The 19,596-nt window shown below is 37.8% G+C and overlaps 1 protein-coding gene across 2 annotated transcripts in view; it reads left to right on the top strand.

Moving 5' to 3' along the window:
• LOC140186165 (ubiquitin-conjugating enzyme E2 variant 1-like) overlaps nt 1-8,275 on the top strand; it is an 86,962-nt gene extending 78,687 nt beyond the window's left edge. For both annotated transcript variants that reach the window (XM_072240115.1, XM_072240111.1), the window contains 3 exons: nt 4,485-4,633; nt 5,788-5,913; nt 7,068-8,275. In XM_072240115.1, coding sequence (XP_072096216.1) covers nt 4,485-4,633; nt 5,788-5,913; nt 7,068-7,214 — 422 coding nt within the window. In that variant the 3' untranslated portion in view covers nt 7,215-8,275. The remainder of the gene's footprint in view (nt 1-4,484; nt 4,634-5,787; nt 5,914-7,067) is intronic.
• Nucleotides 8,276-19,596: the final 11,321 nt, after the last annotated feature.

Raw genomic sequence — 19,596 nt, forward strand, 5'->3', positions numbered from 1 at the left:
GAGGCAGGTAGTGTTGAGGAAACAGGTAGGTTGTAGAAGGATTTACACAGATTAGGAGAATGGGCAAGAGAGTGGCAAATGAAATACAATGTTGGAAAATGCATGATCATGCACTTAGGTAGTCGAAATAAATGTGTAGACTATTTTCTAAATGGGGAGGAAATCCAAAAATGTGAGTTGCAAAGGGACTTGGCTGTCCTTGCTAAAGGTTAACTTGCAGGTTTAGTTGCTGGTGAGGAAGACAGATGCAATGTTAGCATCCATTTCAAGAGGTCTAGAATATAAGAGCAAGGGTGTGATGCTGAGGCTTTATAAGGCTGTGGTGAGGGCTTACCTTGAGTATTTTGAACAGTTTTGGACTCCTCATCTAAGAAAAGATATGCTAGCGTTGGAGAGGATTCAGAGGAGGTTCACAAGAATGATTCTAGGAATGGAAGGGTTATTACATGAAGAATGTTTGATAGCTCTCGGTCTTTACTTGCAGGAATTTAGAAGGATTGGGCGCGGGGGGGGGAAGGATCTCATTGAAACCTTTCGAACGTTGAAAGGCCTAGACAGAGTAGATGGGAAAGGATGTTTCCCATGGTGGGGGAGTCTAGGACAAGAGGGCACAGCCTCTGTGTCCATTTAAAACACAGATTTTTTTTAAACCAAAGGGTGTTGAATTTGTGGAATTTATTACCACAGGCAGCTGTGCAGGCCAGGTCGCTGGATGTATTTAAGCCAGAGCTTGATAGGTTCGTGATTGGCCATGGCATCAAAGGTTACGGGGAGAAGGCCGGGGAGTTGGGGTTGAGGAAGGGCAAAAAATGATCAGCATTGATTGAATGGTGGAGCAGACTCGATTGGCCAAATGGCTAATTCTGCTCCTATGTCTTAGGGACTTGTGGACGAAATGTGCAATGTGGGTTAAGAAGATTCATTGATTTATAGCTACTAAAATTAATTCATTCAAGCTGGAAGGCAGTATTAAGGAACTATGCATTTGTTTTATGTTTCGCTCACACTTCAATCTGGGAAGAAGTTCTATTAGCTAATAATTATGAATTATTTCTGCCATTACTCTGAAATGCTATGAAAATTTAACTTTGCCATAAGTCTGTGTTGTATCCTACAGGTTTGTGCCAAAACGATAAATGCAAGAAGTAAACTATAGAAACGTAGTACTTTTGCAGACCAGCAGTACCTTTTCATCAATGAACTCTGCACTGCCTATATTTCCATAAGTAGCATTATATTTTTGTATCTTTTGGATCTTTGTTACTTGTTGGCTAGATAGATTTAAATACAGGTGTCCCCCGCTTTTTGAACGTTCGCTTTACGAAACCTCACTGTTACGAAAGACCTACATTAGTTACCTGTTTTCCCTAACAGAAGGTGTTTTTACTGTTACGAAGAAAGGCAGCGCGCGCCCCGAGCAGCTGCTGTCCCCCGGATTCGGAACGGCATTCTCACCGGCATTGCTTAAACACATACCTGTGAGCATCTGTTAGCAAGATGAGCTCTAAGGTATTGGAAAAGCCTGAAGGAGCTCGTAAGGGGTGTTACACTTAGCGTAAAAGTAGACATAATTAAGCGTTTCGATCGTGGTGAACGAAGCAAGGACAAAGTGAGTTTGGCTTGTGGAAGTTGACGAAGATGATGTTGAAGAGGTTTTGGCATCCCATGACCAGGAACTGATGAAGAGCTGATGCAATCGGAAGAGGAAAGGATAACAATCGAAACCGAATGCAGAAAGTGAAGCAACTGCGTGAGATTTTTGCTGCAATGGTAAAGTATGACTTTAATTTTGAAATGGTACGTAGGTTTAGGGGATATTTGCAGGATGGTTTGAGTGCTTACAAACAACTGTATGATAGAAAAATGCGCGAGGCTCAGCAGTCAAGCAAGCCTTCCACATCAGCCACAGCAGACGACGTACCTCGACCTTCGACATCGAGGCGGGCAGTCATAGGAGAAGATGAGCTGCCTGCCCTGATCGACGATGAGATGACACCCCCGTGTCCCACCACCCCAACACCTGGGTCCCGGACAGATACTGTACCGATTCGCGAAGAACGCAGCGGTAGCCGGGAGGCACACGGCACATCTTTAAGAAAAAAGCCGAAATAAACATGCTAATTAATCAGGTGCCGCCTAGCACGTAATTGTCGGCCCCGATCAGAGGCGATGCAATCGCCTCTGATCTGCGCCGACATTTTACGTGCCGGGCAGCACCTGATTAATTAGCATGTTTATTTCAGCTTTTTTCTTAAAGATGTGCCTTGTGCCTCCCGGCTACCGCTGCGTACTTCGCGGCAATGTATCAGGTCGGTGGCCTGGAGGTTGGGGGCCACTGCACCACCCAGCCTGCGATGTCTCAGTCTTACACACCATCACCAGTGTGCTTGGCGCTGTTTTCCCAATTCCGGTAAGTGATACTACACTGTACATACATTATTTCTACTTTATATAGGCTGTGTATTTTTACGTGTTATTTGGTAGATTTGGCAGCTTCATAGTTTAAAGGTTACTGGAGAGCATGTTTATGCCACCAGCGCTTGCGTGAGATTTTCTGCCGAGAGCACTTGCGTGAAATTTTCACTACGGAGATCTGTGCAGACAATCGTTGTAGAGAAGTATTTCTACTTTATATAGGCTGTGTATTTATCATATTCCTGTTTTTACTATATGTTACTGTTATTTTAGGTTTTATGTGTTATTTGGTATGATTTGGTGGGTTATTTTTGGGTCTGTGAGCACTCAGAAAATTTTCCCATATAAATGAATGGTAATTGCTTCTTCGCTTTACGACATTTCAGCTTACGAACCGTTTCATAGGAACGCTGTACCTTCGGATGGCGGAGGAAACCTGTATTATAATGTTTGAAGTAGTTGGTATTCATTTCTAATTTTGATTAAAGCCTTTTGAAGCATTAATAGGGACTGATTAGTAAATCCCCTGAGACCGGTATCTTTTAAGCTCTACTAAAAATGGAGAATATGACATTTACTATTTTACTGAGCAAACAAATCTCTTGTCTTAAGTTTTTAAAGTGAATTTTGGAGGCAGTATGCAGATTAAACATTCATTTACTCCCTCAGAAGTTATCTGTGTATTAAAAATAAAATCTCTGCAGTTTTTTTAAAATTGAGTTTGGATGCTCCATCAAAGGTGTGTATTTACATTTTAAACATTTTTTGTAATTCTCTTCCAGTAATTGACATGTAGTTGAAGGTTACATTGTAAAGGCTGATTTATACTTGTGTGTACGGGCTACGCCGTAGCTTATGCTGTGGCCTGCGCCGTTGTGAGCATTTATACTTGTGTATTGGTGTGTCTGCGTCGCTCTGCAATACACTTGGCGTTGGGGTTTCTGTGCCACTGTGTTGAGTTTCTTCCTGTACTTCAAACAATGGCGATTGAAACTGAGTGCATCGTGTTGGAGTTGGAGCTCATGTTGAGCTAAGAATGCTCAACTCACGTTCTTCTTCTCTCTTCTCTCTCAATTCTGAAATGGCGGAGAAGAAGAAGCAACCGGAAATGCGTAGGAGGAAATGCGATGCTACCAAGCGGACCGATCACAGTTGTTGCAGTCTGCGTCGCCGCGACGCATAGTTACATTTTGGGAGAGGTGCACGTTAGGCTACGGTGTAGGGCAGCTATGCTACGCAGCTATGCCGTACCTACGGCGTACATTTGACGCAGAAGTATAAATTGGGCTTGACAGTTAAGGTCATGCCCACAACTATGTAGTTATATTGATTTATCACGGCAACTGGTGAATGACCATTATCAGTCTTGTATTGCACTAATATTTTCAATGAGTTGTATAAATATTTCAGATTTTCTCAGGCAATATCTTTCCAAAGTGCAAAGCTGTAGTAATTTTAAGAATATTGTCTCTAAATTTTAGGTTTCTTGCTGGCCAATTTTCCTCCTCACTGAAGATTACCTTAGATTAGTGGAAGAAGATGCATGCCATAAATTTTTGTGTAGACATGAGAACTTTTGTAGCTTTACAGAATGGGGAAAATTAACATCTCTTGCATCAAAAGGATAGGATATATCTCTTGCATCACAAAGAAGTGGCATATTGGATAGAAAGCAAAGGTTAATGTCCGAAAGAAGTTAGTACTGGACCACTGCTTTTGGGTTTGGCTTAATATCCATCCTTAGCTTTTCATGGTGTCTTCTTTTTTTGGCCAGCATGGAATGATGGGATGAATGATCATATACTGTAAATTTCTCATTTTGTGGTACAGTTCTTCAAATGTTTCATGGTTTGAAAGTTGGCCATAGAAGTTTCTTTAACTGTACGTTAAATGTAAAACTAATCAAAGCAAAAAACTACTACAGATCTGAAATAAAAACATTAAAAATGTTTAACTGATCAGACAGCTGGAAGAAGAAACGGTCAATGTTTTAGGTGGTTTTTCCTTTCACAGATGCTACCTGACTGTCTCGTTATATAAAACTGTTTAATTTATACTGTCTACTACAGCTGTAACAGTTCCACGTAATTTTCGCCTTTTGGAAGAACTAGAAGATGGCCAGAAGGGAGCAAGTGATGGGACAGTAAGTTGGGGGCTTGAAGATGATGAAGATATGACACTTACGAGGTGGACAGGGATGATTGTTGGACCTGCCAGAGTAAGTAAGGTTTAAAAAAAGCTTACTGATTGCAGTAATAATTATCTAGTTTCTTGGGAATCATATGATTTGAGTCTAATGTTTTGTGTAAAGGAAATGTAAGATTTTGAGTTCAGGAGAAATGTACAAAACACCAGGTCAGGTCCTATTCTTGTATTAAAAAAAAAGAGCAGAAGTTCCTTTTATTTGTTCTAGATTCGTTTAAATTGTGGCTCATCTAATTCAATCATGTTATTTGCAATTGTTCTAAATTTGCTGAAGTTCTTGGTTATCTAGCATCTACAGACTCAAATTAAATTGATTCAACTTTTATATACTTTGGAGAAGTAAGTGAATAAAATATGTACCCCCCCCATCTTTTTAAGAATACAAATGCCTGAGATAAATTCAAATGTTCTGTTAACAGCTCTTATTGGCTTGAGTGATCATTTGTGCATATTATCTTTTACAGGATGCTGTTTAGCAAATTGTTACTAGAAATCTGTGTTTCACAGTTTTACAGACTAATGATATTTCAAATGGATTTCAGTATTTGTACACTCAATTTTTTTATATATCATACTTGCCACATGGGTGGGGACAATTCAACCCATCTACTCCATGATTGCTCTCAGTTCAATCCTGTTCCTCCACTTATTTCCTTAGCTTTTCTCAAATCCATCAGATTGCAACAATTATTTAAAATTTGGCCTTGGATGACCAATCAATATTAAATTAATGTTAGTTTGTAGTTCAGGTTAGTAAAGTTTTTAAAGTGATAAAAGTTTTAATGATCTGATTCATTGAAGGAAAACTGCCAAAGTCAGCAGCAAATTGGAGAGTTAATATATGACTTGTTATTTTTATTTAGCTGTTTCAACCTTCTCAATGGTCAAAACGGAAGTATAAAATAAAAAAAAATGATTTGAATCTTCAGTTTCTGAAATGGCAAATATTTGAACTAGAAAGTTGTAGAAATTTTCTTATGGAGATGCAAGGTTCCAAATGCTGGAATCTCAATTCAGCATTTCAACCCAAAACTCGACTGTCTCTCTCTACAAATGCTGCCTGACCTGCTGTTCCTCTAGCAGCTTGTTTGTTTTCACTTCCAATACAATTACCTGTATATGATTTATTATAGGAGTAAGTCAAGTTAAAACATTTTCTTTTTGCAGACAATTTATGAAAACCGAATATACAGCCTTAAGATAGACTGTGGACCTAGATATCCAGAGGTAGCTCCGCATGTTAGATTTGTAACAAAAATAAATATGAATGGAGTAAATAGTTCCAATGGAACGGTGAGTCTGTTTGCCTTTTGAGCATTTTTGCACAACTGTCTCTGCAATCTCATTGTCATAATACCATTGTATTGGGAAAAAATCCATGGTTGTAAATATTTGTACAGGAATGATTTGAAGGTGTAACTTTTGGGTGCTTTATTTTGATTGGGAATTTAACCTTTATAGAAGTTTGGGTATCAAACAAAAACAAACCATTTAAAATGTTTGGCTTCTGAATCAGACAATTGTAAAACTATATGTACCAAGAGTTCCATTTTATTTCTGTTGCAATTTTTTGTCCTTTGGAATTTGGCCCATCAAAAACCCTTATTATAATCCTATTTGATCATTGGAGGAGAGAGTTCCTGATTTTCGTCCTCCACAAAGTATTTTCTGTTGCTTTCTTTGGTGCTTTAGCTAAAATTTCATTATTAAACACAACTGAAAACTGGTCACCAAAAAGAGGGTTTGGAAAATTGAGTAAAACTAGGAATAGATAGTATTAAATTAATTTTTTGCACAGTTACATTTTAATATCAACTCTTTTAATTGTATCCAGTTTAGTCGTTTCCATAAATTGAGTGGGTTTACAGTGTAGCAGACATGCAGTAACTTATACAAGATGATTTTGTGTTTCATTTCTACCACTGATTATACCTGAAATTTGTCTTAACCAGACCAGTATGAATTGTTATTTTAGGTTATTCCACAAGATGGAGCACTTCTTAATATGGAACACTTGGAGAAAGATGCCCTGCACCAGCCTGCAGGGAGCATGTAGAATATCTTAATTTCATTCTGTTCATAGCATTGCACTTAAATTTTTCTTTTGTTAAAGACAGTTTTTAATACATTACCCAATATTATGGTATTATTTATCACTTGACCCTGACTGAATTCATTTGGTGATTTTCTGAATATTTTAAAGACATTGATCCTTGAGGCATATTTTGAAAGTCATTGTAAAATGTTGGTTCTCTGAAGCTTTTCATAATGAGGATCACATGAAAGCACATGAAAGATTTTATCAAAAACATTGCTTAACATAGCAGCTTATTGACGTGATTTTGCTCCGGCATTTAAATGTACAAAATGTAAGATACCCATAGTTCCCTTAATTAAAAAGTGAAAGTATGTGCCATTTTTGTAACCTGTGTTTATATTTTTTTCAGGTGGATCCAAAAAGCATATCAGTTTTAGGTAAATGGCAGAATTCATATAGTATCAAAGTTATTCTGACGGAGCTTCGGCGTCAAATGATGTGTAAAGAAAACGGAAAACTTGCTCAGCCCCCAGAAGGACAAAGTTACAGCAATTAATCCGGAATCGTTCCTCCCTCAATTCAAGCTTACTTCATTTTCCACCGTACCGTAGTAATTTTTTTTTCTAGGCGCATCTTGTAGATCTCAAAGTACTGGAAAAAGAATAATTCCCATTAAAAAGCAATTAATCTTAATACTGTAAATGTAAGCCAATACTAATTGTTTTTGTTGGACAAAAGTTGTATGATAACACAAATAATCTTGCGCGTAACCACTGTCTACACAATAGAATCTTTGTTGTCAGGAATTATCTATGAAATTAGTACTGTTGAGACCAGTGTGGCACATTTAGCTAAAGCTGTGAATATGCACATCACACAGACACTTGCTGCAGGTTTGCCCTTTAAATTATTGTCCCTTTGCAATAGTATTAAAGCTCAGGGCTATTTATTAGAGTCCAAACACAAAGGTTGGAATGATCAGTGCAGTGCTGTTTTCTGGTCTCCATCTGTCAATGGGATTTATCTTACTTTCAGAGCCAACTTTTCCTTTGTGCTGTCTCTAGTAAATGCTGAACACGGCTGATGTATTTTGGACCACTAACATTAGTTTGCTGTATTGTGGATGCAAGCTACGTGTATAACTATTTGGTGCGTCCAGAAATTTTTTGACATTCATATTTGTACAAAGCCACATTTTAAAGCAGCGATATCACAACACTTAAAACAGCCATTGTTTCCATTAAAAGCATATTTTGTTGAAAAATGTTTAAGATATTAGATGTATGGATATAACAGTCTCAGAAATTAAAGAATTTAACATAACTTAATGGTATTCTATTGATAGCCTTTTATTGTGTCAACCTAATTTTGAAATATTAAAATTGTGAAGTAAGGGTAATACATGGATTATATTTAAGCTAAATTGTAAATGCATTAACTTCGATTGAATTAGAAGTGCAAGGGCATATAAAATGGAAGACAAAAACATCTTAAGTTCATCATTAAGCTTTGACATGTACTTTTTAGTGGACTGAATATTAGTGTCTTGTACCGCACTTAAGACAATTGTAATTGAAATAAGGCATTTAAAATATATATTTGGATACGTTTGGGCTATTTGTATCTTTTGGAAGTTTGTCTGCATTAGTTGCAGAATTTGAATTGATTTCTGTGTTGCTGCTGAACAGAAGTTCAATAAGTTGGAGCAATTGCTTTGCTTCTGGGGCTTCAGCTATTAAGACAAAACTCATTGACCATTGCACAATGTGGCTTGATTTATATGAAAGCACAATCTGGTTCTCCGAGCTTGAATCCACAAACTGGACTGCTTTTTTTTTGTGTTAATTGTCAATAGTATAGCTAGAAAACGTTGCAGTAGTCCATCTAAAGGTATACTATTTGGGTGAAAGCTTTTTGGTCCATCTATCCCACCACCTATCACCATCTCCAATTTTCCTTAGTGCAGATCTCATCATTCTAAATTGAATAGCAGGGTTATTCTGGTTGTTCTGCACTATATGCCAAACTTCCTGTTTCTGTGTAGAGATTTGTCGTGCATTTTTGAGTGCTATCCCAGATTTTCAGTCTTTCCACAGTCCCCCTGGAATGATATTCCTGCAAAGAAGGCAACAATGTTGAGAACTCCCTTTTTTAAAATTTGAGATGAGAATTGGAAGCCAATATTTACTATGTGGTGCTCTGACTTTTCGTCACGTGCTAGAATTCTACATTAGTACTGCTTTCCAGTCCTATCCTCATTGATTGCCTTTAGCATCTTTTAAAAAAAAATCTATTGACCCCATTCTTGTAAAGATTAATTGCCCTTGAGGAATGAGATTCCCAAAAATACACAACTTTCTGAATGCAAACATTTCTGCTCATCTTAGTCCAAAATGGGCAAGTGCTTATTCTAAGAGTATTATTGTGAGTCTTAGATTTTTCAGTGCGGCAAATCAGCTTCTCAGCATTTACTTTGTCAAGCCTTATAAAATCATGAAGTTGGCTGCTATTGAGTTAGGGGAAAATAAGTAGTGTGTTTTTAAGGGTTTTCACTTTGAGAATTTCTTCTAGAGAACTTTGTATTCACTTTCAGTGAATTTTCTGCCCAGTATCTTAAGTGGAGAATTCTGGAGGTCAAATAAAATTTTTAGTGTATACTTCAGTGACTGAAATGTTACTGCTTCTTCCAAAATCTGCGGAATAGATTATGTAATCCTATAAGGCAGGCTGGAGCTTTGGGCCAGCAAGTGTTTTATTTGCATAGGGTAAATGAATGAGCAATAAAGAGTGACAGGTGAAAAACAGACTTGCCTGTCTCAATTTTCAATGCAACTCTTGTTCAAACATAAGCATTAACATGAAAATGTGAACTTGTCAGTAAGCTGGAAAGATATTCAGCTGTAACTCCTGCTTAATGTCATCATTTTGAACATGTTCATTTGACTATAAGATTGGAATTAATTGTATTGAATAATTCCAGGTGAAATTGGTTTCCCTTATAAATAAAATCTGATCTTTGAAGTATCCTGTAAATGAAAGATGCAGCAGCAGTTACATTATCACATTTGTTCTAATACTAATTCATCACTGAAAAGAATTTGCGTTAAAAGTGGCAAACAATATTTGCAGATATTGTCCCTGGGTTGATTAACCAATTAAATATATTGTACCACTGTGTGGGCTACAGCAAGAGCACCTTTTTGGAGTCCTTTCCAAGAAACATACTTAGTAATGCAAACTGCAGTTTAAATTTCAGTGGGTGTTTTTTTAAATGTTACCTTATGTGCCTAGGTGTATTTTATGCCAGGACTGGTAAACAAGGTGATGTTCTATTATATAGCACTGAGTAGACAATGTTCAGCATAAACTCCAGTCTTGTTTTTTCTGAAACCTATTCCTCTTTTGAAATATCATGCCCTTGTGTAGATTTTGCCAAGTAGTTAGACTTTGGCTGATCAGTGTCTTAAACCTGAACATGCATAGAACAAAAAGAATTGATACATTTTGAAATTTCCTGTTAATTTTTTGGAACACAGGCCATAGTCTATAGCTTAATAGGAATTCTTGATCATTGTTAATCCATTAACATTCGCTTTCTCTCTAAATGCACATTCAGTAAATCATAGTTCCTAAATTGTTTTTATTTTCCTATTCAGTGCTGTATTCTGACAATCTGCCCTCCCTCTGTGATATGATTCTCTCCATCTGCCTGGTCTATTGTTTGCATTCTGTACCATCCTTGTGCTGTTACAGTGGCTTATTTCTACTTAACAGCACATTCATTAGAGATTACTATGAAATTATTTCTCATTTATTCTTATTTGTTGATAGCTATTTAACACGAGGAAGTACCAGGGTAAGAAATTAAAATTTGAACACAATGACAGGAAGTTTTAAAAATACAGTGACTAAACCAATGTACACAAAATGGAAATATTCAATAATAAAGCTTGGCAATTTTCCATCACTAGGATGTTACATAAGGTTCACACGAAAAAAGCCAAGGTGGGTTCCCATAACCTTGTTCCAGTCTACCCCAGCATTCTTCTGATGGAAGTACATCAAGATTACTTGGGATGTAAATATCAAATATTGGTTTGGGATAATGGATTTGATGGTCTTTTTCATTTCCATAAATTGGGTGAGAACAATGTGAAACTAAGTACTACTTAGCCTTGTGTAATTGATTTTTCTTCCGTTTTGGTTTCTTGTTTCATATATATGCTTAACCAAAGTGTGACAAAACAATTTGCATAAAATAGGCATGATGCTGAATATTAACCATGTGAAACATGAGCTGTGTTCAGATAGAATGTGGACACAATGTGCATTGTTTAAAATATCAACTTGCAGTAGAATGGGTAAAATGCAGTTTTATAAAGGGTGTCAAAAGTGAAATTAAAGAGTTCACTGGGGCTACTGTTAAGTAGTGGCTGCAGAAGTCAAAATATATTTATTACATCAGGTTTAAATAATATTTTTCAAATCATAATTCCATTTTCCTGTAATGAGAATTTCAATTGCTCCTTTGCATACATAAAGATCAATATAATCAAAAGCCTTGCACATTGCACGTCAAATGCATTGGCAAGAAATGATAATGGTAGTTATTCCTTTTCCTTTGTGAACACTTGTGCCAGGTAATTAATGATGCTGTGGCTAATTCCAACTTTTTCATATAATTTTTCAAAAGGCTACGTTCCTTTGCATACTGGTATCTATATAATCGAATGACTTGCATGTAGAATGTAGAATATGACATTTCAAACTGTCAAATCTTATAGTGTGCATGTGATACTTCTGATTAACTCATTCACCAAATTACTATCAACAATTATACTGATTACCATAAATAAATTTTATTTGAAGGTATGATTGACATTTTAGTTTAGTTCTGAAAGTTATTTTAAAATAATTTTGCATCATAAGGCATATGCATTTTCTTTCATACATGCAGTAATTACCCTATTTTTTATTTAGTCCTTAAAAGAGGTAACTACCGCTTCAATTTGCAGCTTTTAAATAGCCGTATTGTAGAAGCAAGAGCAAGAATTAAACGGCATTGTAATTGCACATTGAATGCCTGATTGAGTTTTAATACCATTGTCAAACTGCTGGGGAATCACTGGGGATAATGTGGCCTTCCGGTTTTGTGCAGTGGAGTCTGCCACATTATTATTTCATCTTAAGCAATTTCATGTGGAGGTAAAAGAACCAATTCAGTGCTTACTAACTGAAAATTATACGATACAGTCGCCTGTTAAGTAAAAGATCAAAGTATCCTTTCTCAAATATAAGAGCATCCTGGACTTCAGAGTAATTGAAAGGACAAGGGTTTTAATCGTTAGCTACTTGTGCATGTCTGGGTGATCCATGGTAATGGTAAATGTTTATGCGAAGATGGGCTAAATGAGTTAAATGATTGAATGTTTGAGCATAACATTAATAGAAATTTCCATCCCTAATTTGCAGATGTGTTCCACTATGTCTTTTATTCTGTTTGTACCAGCAAAAGTTGCAACATTTTTTTGGCTCAGATTTTAGAAAAATTTGGTGGAGCTGTTTAATTTTTGCTTCTGAACAAGTTAAAAAAAAATGGAGTAAAACTTAGTTTCCTGAAGGGAAGTGAAAAAATGAAAGAAGCAGGCAAAACTGGAAGATTTTACCAAACCTGCATAGTTTTATTGACACCTTGCCATTGGCATAATTCCAAACCCATAGGTCAAATCATTGAAGAGTTTTATTCTCTGAAAATGGCATTAGAGTGAAGGAGCAGAATATTGCAATTCGCATGCAGTATACCAGCAGCGACATTATTTGTGGGATCGCAAGAATCAGACGTATTATGAAACATTATCCTTAACTCAAATTTTGGCAGATCACATGTGCTGAAATGTTTTGATGCATGAGCAAATAAAGGAGATTGAGCTACCAAATCTGGGGGGTGGGGTTGGGGGTTGGAGGAAAGACATTTTGTTATTTGTCAGATAATTAGAGGAAGATTAGTGGGGTCAGATAATTAGAGGAAGATTAGTGGGGAGATGGTATTGCTCTGTGAGCCAGCATTGACTCGATGAACCAAAAGGCTTTAAAGTATGTCACAAGGTGAGGAATACACACAAGGCTAATGCAGGAAGAAAGAAATTGTTATTTGTAAAATTCATCCAGAGGGATAGGAGCATCAATTTTTGATGAATAGTTTTGTGAAACTAAACACGATGGATAGTTTTACAATCTTAGTGTTGACTTGCCTGGTGCAACCTTTATTCTGAGTTGAAATATATTCTAGTTCATGTCTCGATCCTTTTCAAGAAACATTTAGGTTGATGCTGCAGTACAGGGAAAATGTTGCTTGATATAGATGTGATGTTGGTGCTTAGATGAGATTTTAATCCATGACTTCGTCTGCACAATTTATGTAAGAGAATTATGTCTCATTCTCTGGGTTGTTCCCAATTTGTGAAGTGATTACACTTCATTGGAGGCAGAAAGTAGAATTAGACCATAAGATGTAGTAGCAGAATTATCCCTATCGGCTCATCAGGTCTGCTCCACCATTCTATCATGGCTGATTTATTATCCATCTCAGCCCCACTTTCCTGCCTTTTCCCCATACTCTTTGACAATCTTACTAATCAAGAACCTATCAACCCTCACTTTAAATATACCTAACAACTTCATATTCATCTGTAGTGGGAGGAAGGCGGAACACAACCATTGATGGGAATGAATTCCAGTTCACTCTCTGTCTAAAGAAATTCCTAAAGAGACGTTTTTGTATTCTGAGGCTGAACCCTCTAGTCCTAGACTCCCCCACTACAGAAGTACCCTCTCCACATCCACTCTATCTAGGCCTTCCAATGTGATAGGTTTCAATCAGAACCACCCCCCTCCCACCCAAACATTCTTCTAAACTCCAGTGAGTACAGGCCCGAAGCCATCAAATGCTTCCCATCTGTTAACCCTTTCATTCTCAGGTTTACTCTGGTGAACCTCCTTTGAACTTTCTCCAATGCCAGCATGTCCTTTCTTAAATAAGGGCCCAAAACTGTTCACAGTACTCCCAAGTGCAGTCTGACCAATGTCCTATAAAGGCATTGCCTTGGTCAGGTTGAGTTAGTGTACTAGGGAGAAATAGATGACATCGAAGAGCCTTGTATAAAGCTGCAAATCCAGCTTTGTATGCTCAATGGCCTGTTTTTTCATAATAAGTGCAGGTAAACCTGCAAAATTTATGTTGTAATAAAATAATATACTTAATCATCTATGAATTGGGATCTTGGGATGGCAGGGTAGCATACTGGTTAGCACAACATTTTACAGTACAGGTGACCTGGGTTCAATTCCCACAGCTGCCAGTATGGAGTTTGTACATTCTTCCCTTGACCGTGTGGGTTTCCTTTCTCAGCCCAAAGATGTGCCAGTTGGTAGGCTAGTTGGTTATTGTAAGTTGTCCCATGATTAGGCTAGGATTAAGTCAGGGATTGCTGGGCATTGTGGTTTGAAGGGCTTATTCCATGCAATCAGTATATTGCTGGGAAAACAAAACTGGCAGTCAGCCTAATTAATTAAATATTTTTCCTTCCTGCTTGGACAACGTGACAAATCCAAACTATCTGCATTTGAGAGAAACATGGTAATTAAAAATTTTAAAAATCCTTTTGCCTTCAAGTTTTTTACTCAGTGGTTGGTGTGTGGAATGCACTGCCTGAGTCAGTGGTGGAGGCAGATACGCTAGTGAGATTTAAGAGACTACTAGAAAGGTATATGGAGGAATTCAAGGTGGGGGGGGGGTATATGGGAGGCAGGGTTTAAGGGTCGGCATAACATGGGCTGAAGGGCCTGTACTGTTTTATATTCTATGTTCATGGTTAAATGGTTATGACCATTTACGAATGGGTCTGCCTGAATGTAGGTACGTTAATTGTAGTGTTGAATGATTTTTCAGAATTAGATGACTTGATGAGGATGCTGAGAGGGATCCAGAGGAGAAACAGTGCAAGTGAACAAGTGAAGAGTGGTGCTAAAGGTGATGACACAGATAGAGGGAAGGTTAGTCCAATTAGGAGCACCACATGAATGCAGACTGCAAAGAAAGTTATCCAGGTAAATCTCTAATTGGTTTTAACCTTTGGGAGAATGCAAACAACTCGAAGCAGAAGTGTGAGTGTGCAGCAAATAGGATGAACTGAGAAGATATAGGTAGCTGTGCCAATTATACAATGAGAGTTGATAATTATGGACACATTGGAATAATATATTTAGCAGCCAAAGTAGAACTTGGATAAGTAATACAAACATTACTGGTGCACAATGAAAATGAATATCATGATGTAGATGTTGATTTAAAGCAGTGTTCAACAGTCTGGGAGAAATATATTTGTTAAAAAGTTGAGAACATGCTTAACATTAATGGGGCATCATGGAGAGGAAAACATCGAGAGCAGTTAATGAACATGGGCAAAAGCAGATAAGCATGACTAAAAGGTAAAGAGAACAGAATATGCCGAAAAAATGAGCAGTAACTTGAAGATAAATTATGAAACTAAATAATTATTAAGGAGCAAAACACAAAATAGTAATGTGCTCCGGCATGTAAGCAAATGAAGTCTATGGTAATAATCCATGATGGCTTGGAACAGAATAGGGTTAGGAATGGTGCAAACATAAAATAATAGCATTTTGACTTTTGCCAGATTAGGTAATCTAACATCAGAAGTAGAGATTAGAAACAATATAACCACTCTTAAAATAAAGAAAAGGATGCAATCCTGGGATTTTGAAAGAGAAGATGGAAAGAAATATATGAAAAACTACAACATTCATTTATTATTAAGATGGTACTGGATAAGGTGAGCTGCTTTGCCACTTTTATCAGATGTGAATCTCAGGTTATCTCAGAAAAGAACAGGTATTGAACACTTTATGTGGGAAGGATCTTCCCTCTGGTTATGTATTTGACATTTAGATAGGTTGAGATTTCTTCCAATTGTAGGGAACAGAGTCAGGAAGGCCTGTACCTGTTGACTTGCTATGCGTTGAGTAATGTGAATAAAATAAAGGCTACAGACAACATAATTGGGGGAGGAAAAGAAGTGGGTACAGGCCTGGAAGTAGGAATTAGGGGGTTGAGTCTGTTGCTGATTAGGAGACTGAAGAAGGGTTAGACTGGGCAATTGAGGGCACTGAGGCTTGGGAACATGGGAACTTCAGGAAAATAAAGATGAAAAGAACATTAAATGTGAATTTCAAAAAGTGGCAGCTTTGTTTGGCAACACTGGGGTAATGGAGAACAGTGCAATTAAGGCAGGACTTTGTGAAGCTTCATTATAAATTAATGTACGTGAAAGCTTATGGTTGGAGTAAAAGAAGGAGAATGGAGAAGAGCTGCTTCATTACCAGAAAACAGAGATTATGGGTAAAAGGTGTGTCTTAAAACAGATTGGTCCTCCAAGGATCACGCTGAGATTGTTAAATTATTGGACTACAAGGGAATTGAAGTTATGGAAGATTATTAAATTTTCACTAGTATGAGAAGATGCATTCTGGTTTTTGCAATCTATTTGGTTATGATCTTGCACCTTATTGTCTATCTGCACCATACTTTCTCTGTAGCTGTTGCACTTTATTCTGCATTCTGATATGGCTTTATTTTGGGCTACCTTAATGCACTGTTTAATGATTTCATTTGTATAAAGAGCATGAAAGACAAGGTTTGTTACGGTACCTTGGTACATCTAACAATAATGAACCATTTCCAATTCAATTCCAAATTGCAGTTGAGACCAAAGATCAGATTGCTCACATTTTTATTATATGGCAGAACAGAATAAGGAGCTGCTGGTCCTCACCTGTCAAGCTCCTTTTATCTCCGCTTGTGGGGAGAGCTGAAAACAAAATTCAGAAGAAAATATTTCACCCAGAGCATGAATTTGTAATCATATTATATCTTTGAAAAGAATAACAAAATAGTATCTCAGGGCAGGCCTGATAAACGTATGAGTGAAATGGAATGGGATATTATGTAATTTGAGTCTGATGAGGGGCAGGTGCAAGTAGAGTATAAATACTGGCTAAATGGTCTACATTAGTGCTATTTATTGTGCAGATTGGTCATGGATCCACTAACAGTGACGTTCATAAGTATTTACAATCTGAGCATTCTAGTATCTCTAGGTGCAGTATTGATTTTAAAGTCAAAGTTGAATATATTATCTTAAGCACAAGTAATTATGCACATTGCAGCATCACAGTGGCATTGCATTATGTAGTGAGCATTCACAAGAAAAAAAAGACATTAATTATGGATAATTTTTCCAAGAAAACAATTAGATAAAAGAAAAGTGTATTTTAGTGATAGTGTTGCTGAACTGCAGTAATTAGGGTTCTGCTGGTTGGTTTAAGAACCATATAGTTGAAGGGAAGTACCTGTTCTAAAACCTGGTGGTGTGGGACTTAAGGCTTTTGTGCTTCCTCCCCAATGGTGGCTGTAAGAGGGTGGCATGGCCCAGATAATGGAATCTTAGGTGGTGGATGTTGCCTTCTAGAGGCAATTCTTCCTGTAGATGCTACCAATGGTAGGGAGGGATGCGCTCGTGATATTGGAAAGAGCCTACACTGATATCTGCAACTTCTTATTTTCCTGCACATTCAAATTGCGATTCCAGGCCATAATAAAACCAGTCAGGATAGTTTCAACAATACCTCTGTAGAAATTTACTTGAGTGTTCTGTCATGAGCTGAATTCCTTAACCTCCTAAGGAAGTAAAGATGCAGGTATGCTTTTCTTATGATTGCACCTATGAGCTGGGCCCGAACAGGGTGGCGCAGCAGTGCAGCAGTTAGCATAAAGCTTTACAGTGCCAGAGATTGCGGTTCAATTCCTGCCACTGTGTGTAAGGAATTTGTACATTTTCCCTGTCACTATGAGGGTTTCCTCCCACATTCAAAGACATACAGGGCTAGTGAGATGTGGGCATGCTGGTTGCTGATGTAATCAATGCATTTCACTGGATATTTTGATGTACCTTTGACAAATAAAGCTAATCTTATATTAAGTCATCGGATATGCTGACATTCAAGAATTTTAATTCTGCTGACCAATGAAGACTGCTCACTCTCCTTCTTCCCACCCGCCCGAACTCAACAATTAGCTCTTTAATATTGTTGACGACGTGTGAGAAGCTATGTGACTGATCTCACTCGATTAAACTGACTCATTGCCACCTGTGAGCCATCCAGCAACAGTAATGTCATTGGCAATTTGAAGATGGAATTGGAGCTGTGCTTAGCGAGTGTATAGAGAATAGAGCAGGGGCCCAGCACACCTGAGGTGCACCTGTGGTGATAATCAATAAGGCGGTGATGTTGTCAATGCTCACTGGTTGAGATCTGCCGATGTGGAATTCGGGTACCCTGTTGTAGAGGGTGGTACGGAGGCCCATGTCTTGATGCTAGGTGATGAGTTTGGATAGGATAATTGTGTTGAATGCCAAGCTGCAGGGATGAACAGCACTTGACATACAAGCTCCGATTGGCCATATGGTTTAGAGCACAATGAAGAGCGAGAGAACTCACACCTCCTTTTGACTTTTGTGACAGAAGGCAAATTAGAGCAGATCAAAGTCATCTCTGAGGAGTTAGTTTTCACTATAACCAACCTCATAAAGACCTTCATTATGGTTGATGCAAGTGTCACCAGACAGTAGTCACTGAGGCAAGTCACTGGGCTTTTCTTGGGAGCAAGTACAACAGATGACTTTTTGAAGTTGGTGGGAACATCATACCGCTGTAGTGAGAGATTGAATGTGTCCATAGGTGCTCCAGCTAGTTTGTCTATACAGATCTTTAGTATTCAGCCAGATACACTGTCTGTGCCAGATGCTTTCATGGATTCATCCTCTTCAAGGATGCCCAGACGTTGGTCCAAGTTTCCTTGTATCCCATGCCTTCAGACTTTTTGACAAGCCTACTACATAGAACCTTGTCAAATGCCTTACTAAAATCCACATACACCATAACTACCACTCTACCTTCATCAACTTGCTTTCTCACTTCATCAAAGAATTTTGTAGGGTGTGAGGCGTGACCTGCCTCTCTCAAACACATCTTCACTATCCCAAATCAAACTCTGCTTCTCCAAAAGCTCATAAATCCTGTCTCAGGAATCCTGTCCAACAGTTTATCCACCACTGGAATAAGACTTACTGGTCTATAATTCCTAGGGTATTCCTTGTTACCCTTCTTGAGCAAAGGAATAACATTTGCCACACTCCAATCTTCTTCTACTACTCTTGTGGCCAGTGAGGATTCAAAGATCATGCAATGGCACAGCAATCTCTTTCCATGCCTTCAGGAGTAATCTGCAGTGTATTGTATCTGGCCCCAAGGACTTACCTACCCTAATATTTTTCAAAAAGCATATCCATCAACATGTTGCAGCGTATCAGTCTGCTTTACGCTGTCCTCGCATTCTTCAAGGTCCCTCTCACTGGTGAATATTGAAGTAAAATATTCATTAAGGATCTCCCTTACCTCCTCCAATAAGGAACATGTTTCCTCTTTTATCCCCGATTGGTCCTACCTTTACTCTTGTCACCCTCCTGTTTTCAGTACATATAGAATACCTTTGGTTTTTTCTTAATCCTTCTTACCAAGGCTGTTTCATATCCCCCTTCTACTTCTCCTAAGTCTATTCTTAAGCTCCTTCCTGGCTACTTTGTAACTGTCTAGTATCTTATCTGATCCTTACTTCCTCAACCTTCTTCCTATCTCTTGACTAGATGTTCCAAATCTCTTGACAACCATGGTTCCTTCATCCTATCATTTTCTTCCTGCTTGAAGGGACAAAATTATCCAGAACCCTCTGACTTTATGACTCTGAATTATCTCATCTAAAATTGAACCAAGTCCGGATGTTGAATCCTAAAATGAAGTTG

The sequence above is a fragment of the Mobula birostris genome, chromosome 2, assembly GCF_030028105.1.
Source record: "Mobula birostris isolate sMobBir1 chromosome 2, sMobBir1.hap1, whole genome shotgun sequence".
Classification (NCBI taxonomy): Eukaryota; Metazoa; Chordata; class Chondrichthyes; order Myliobatiformes; family Myliobatidae; genus Mobula; species Mobula birostris.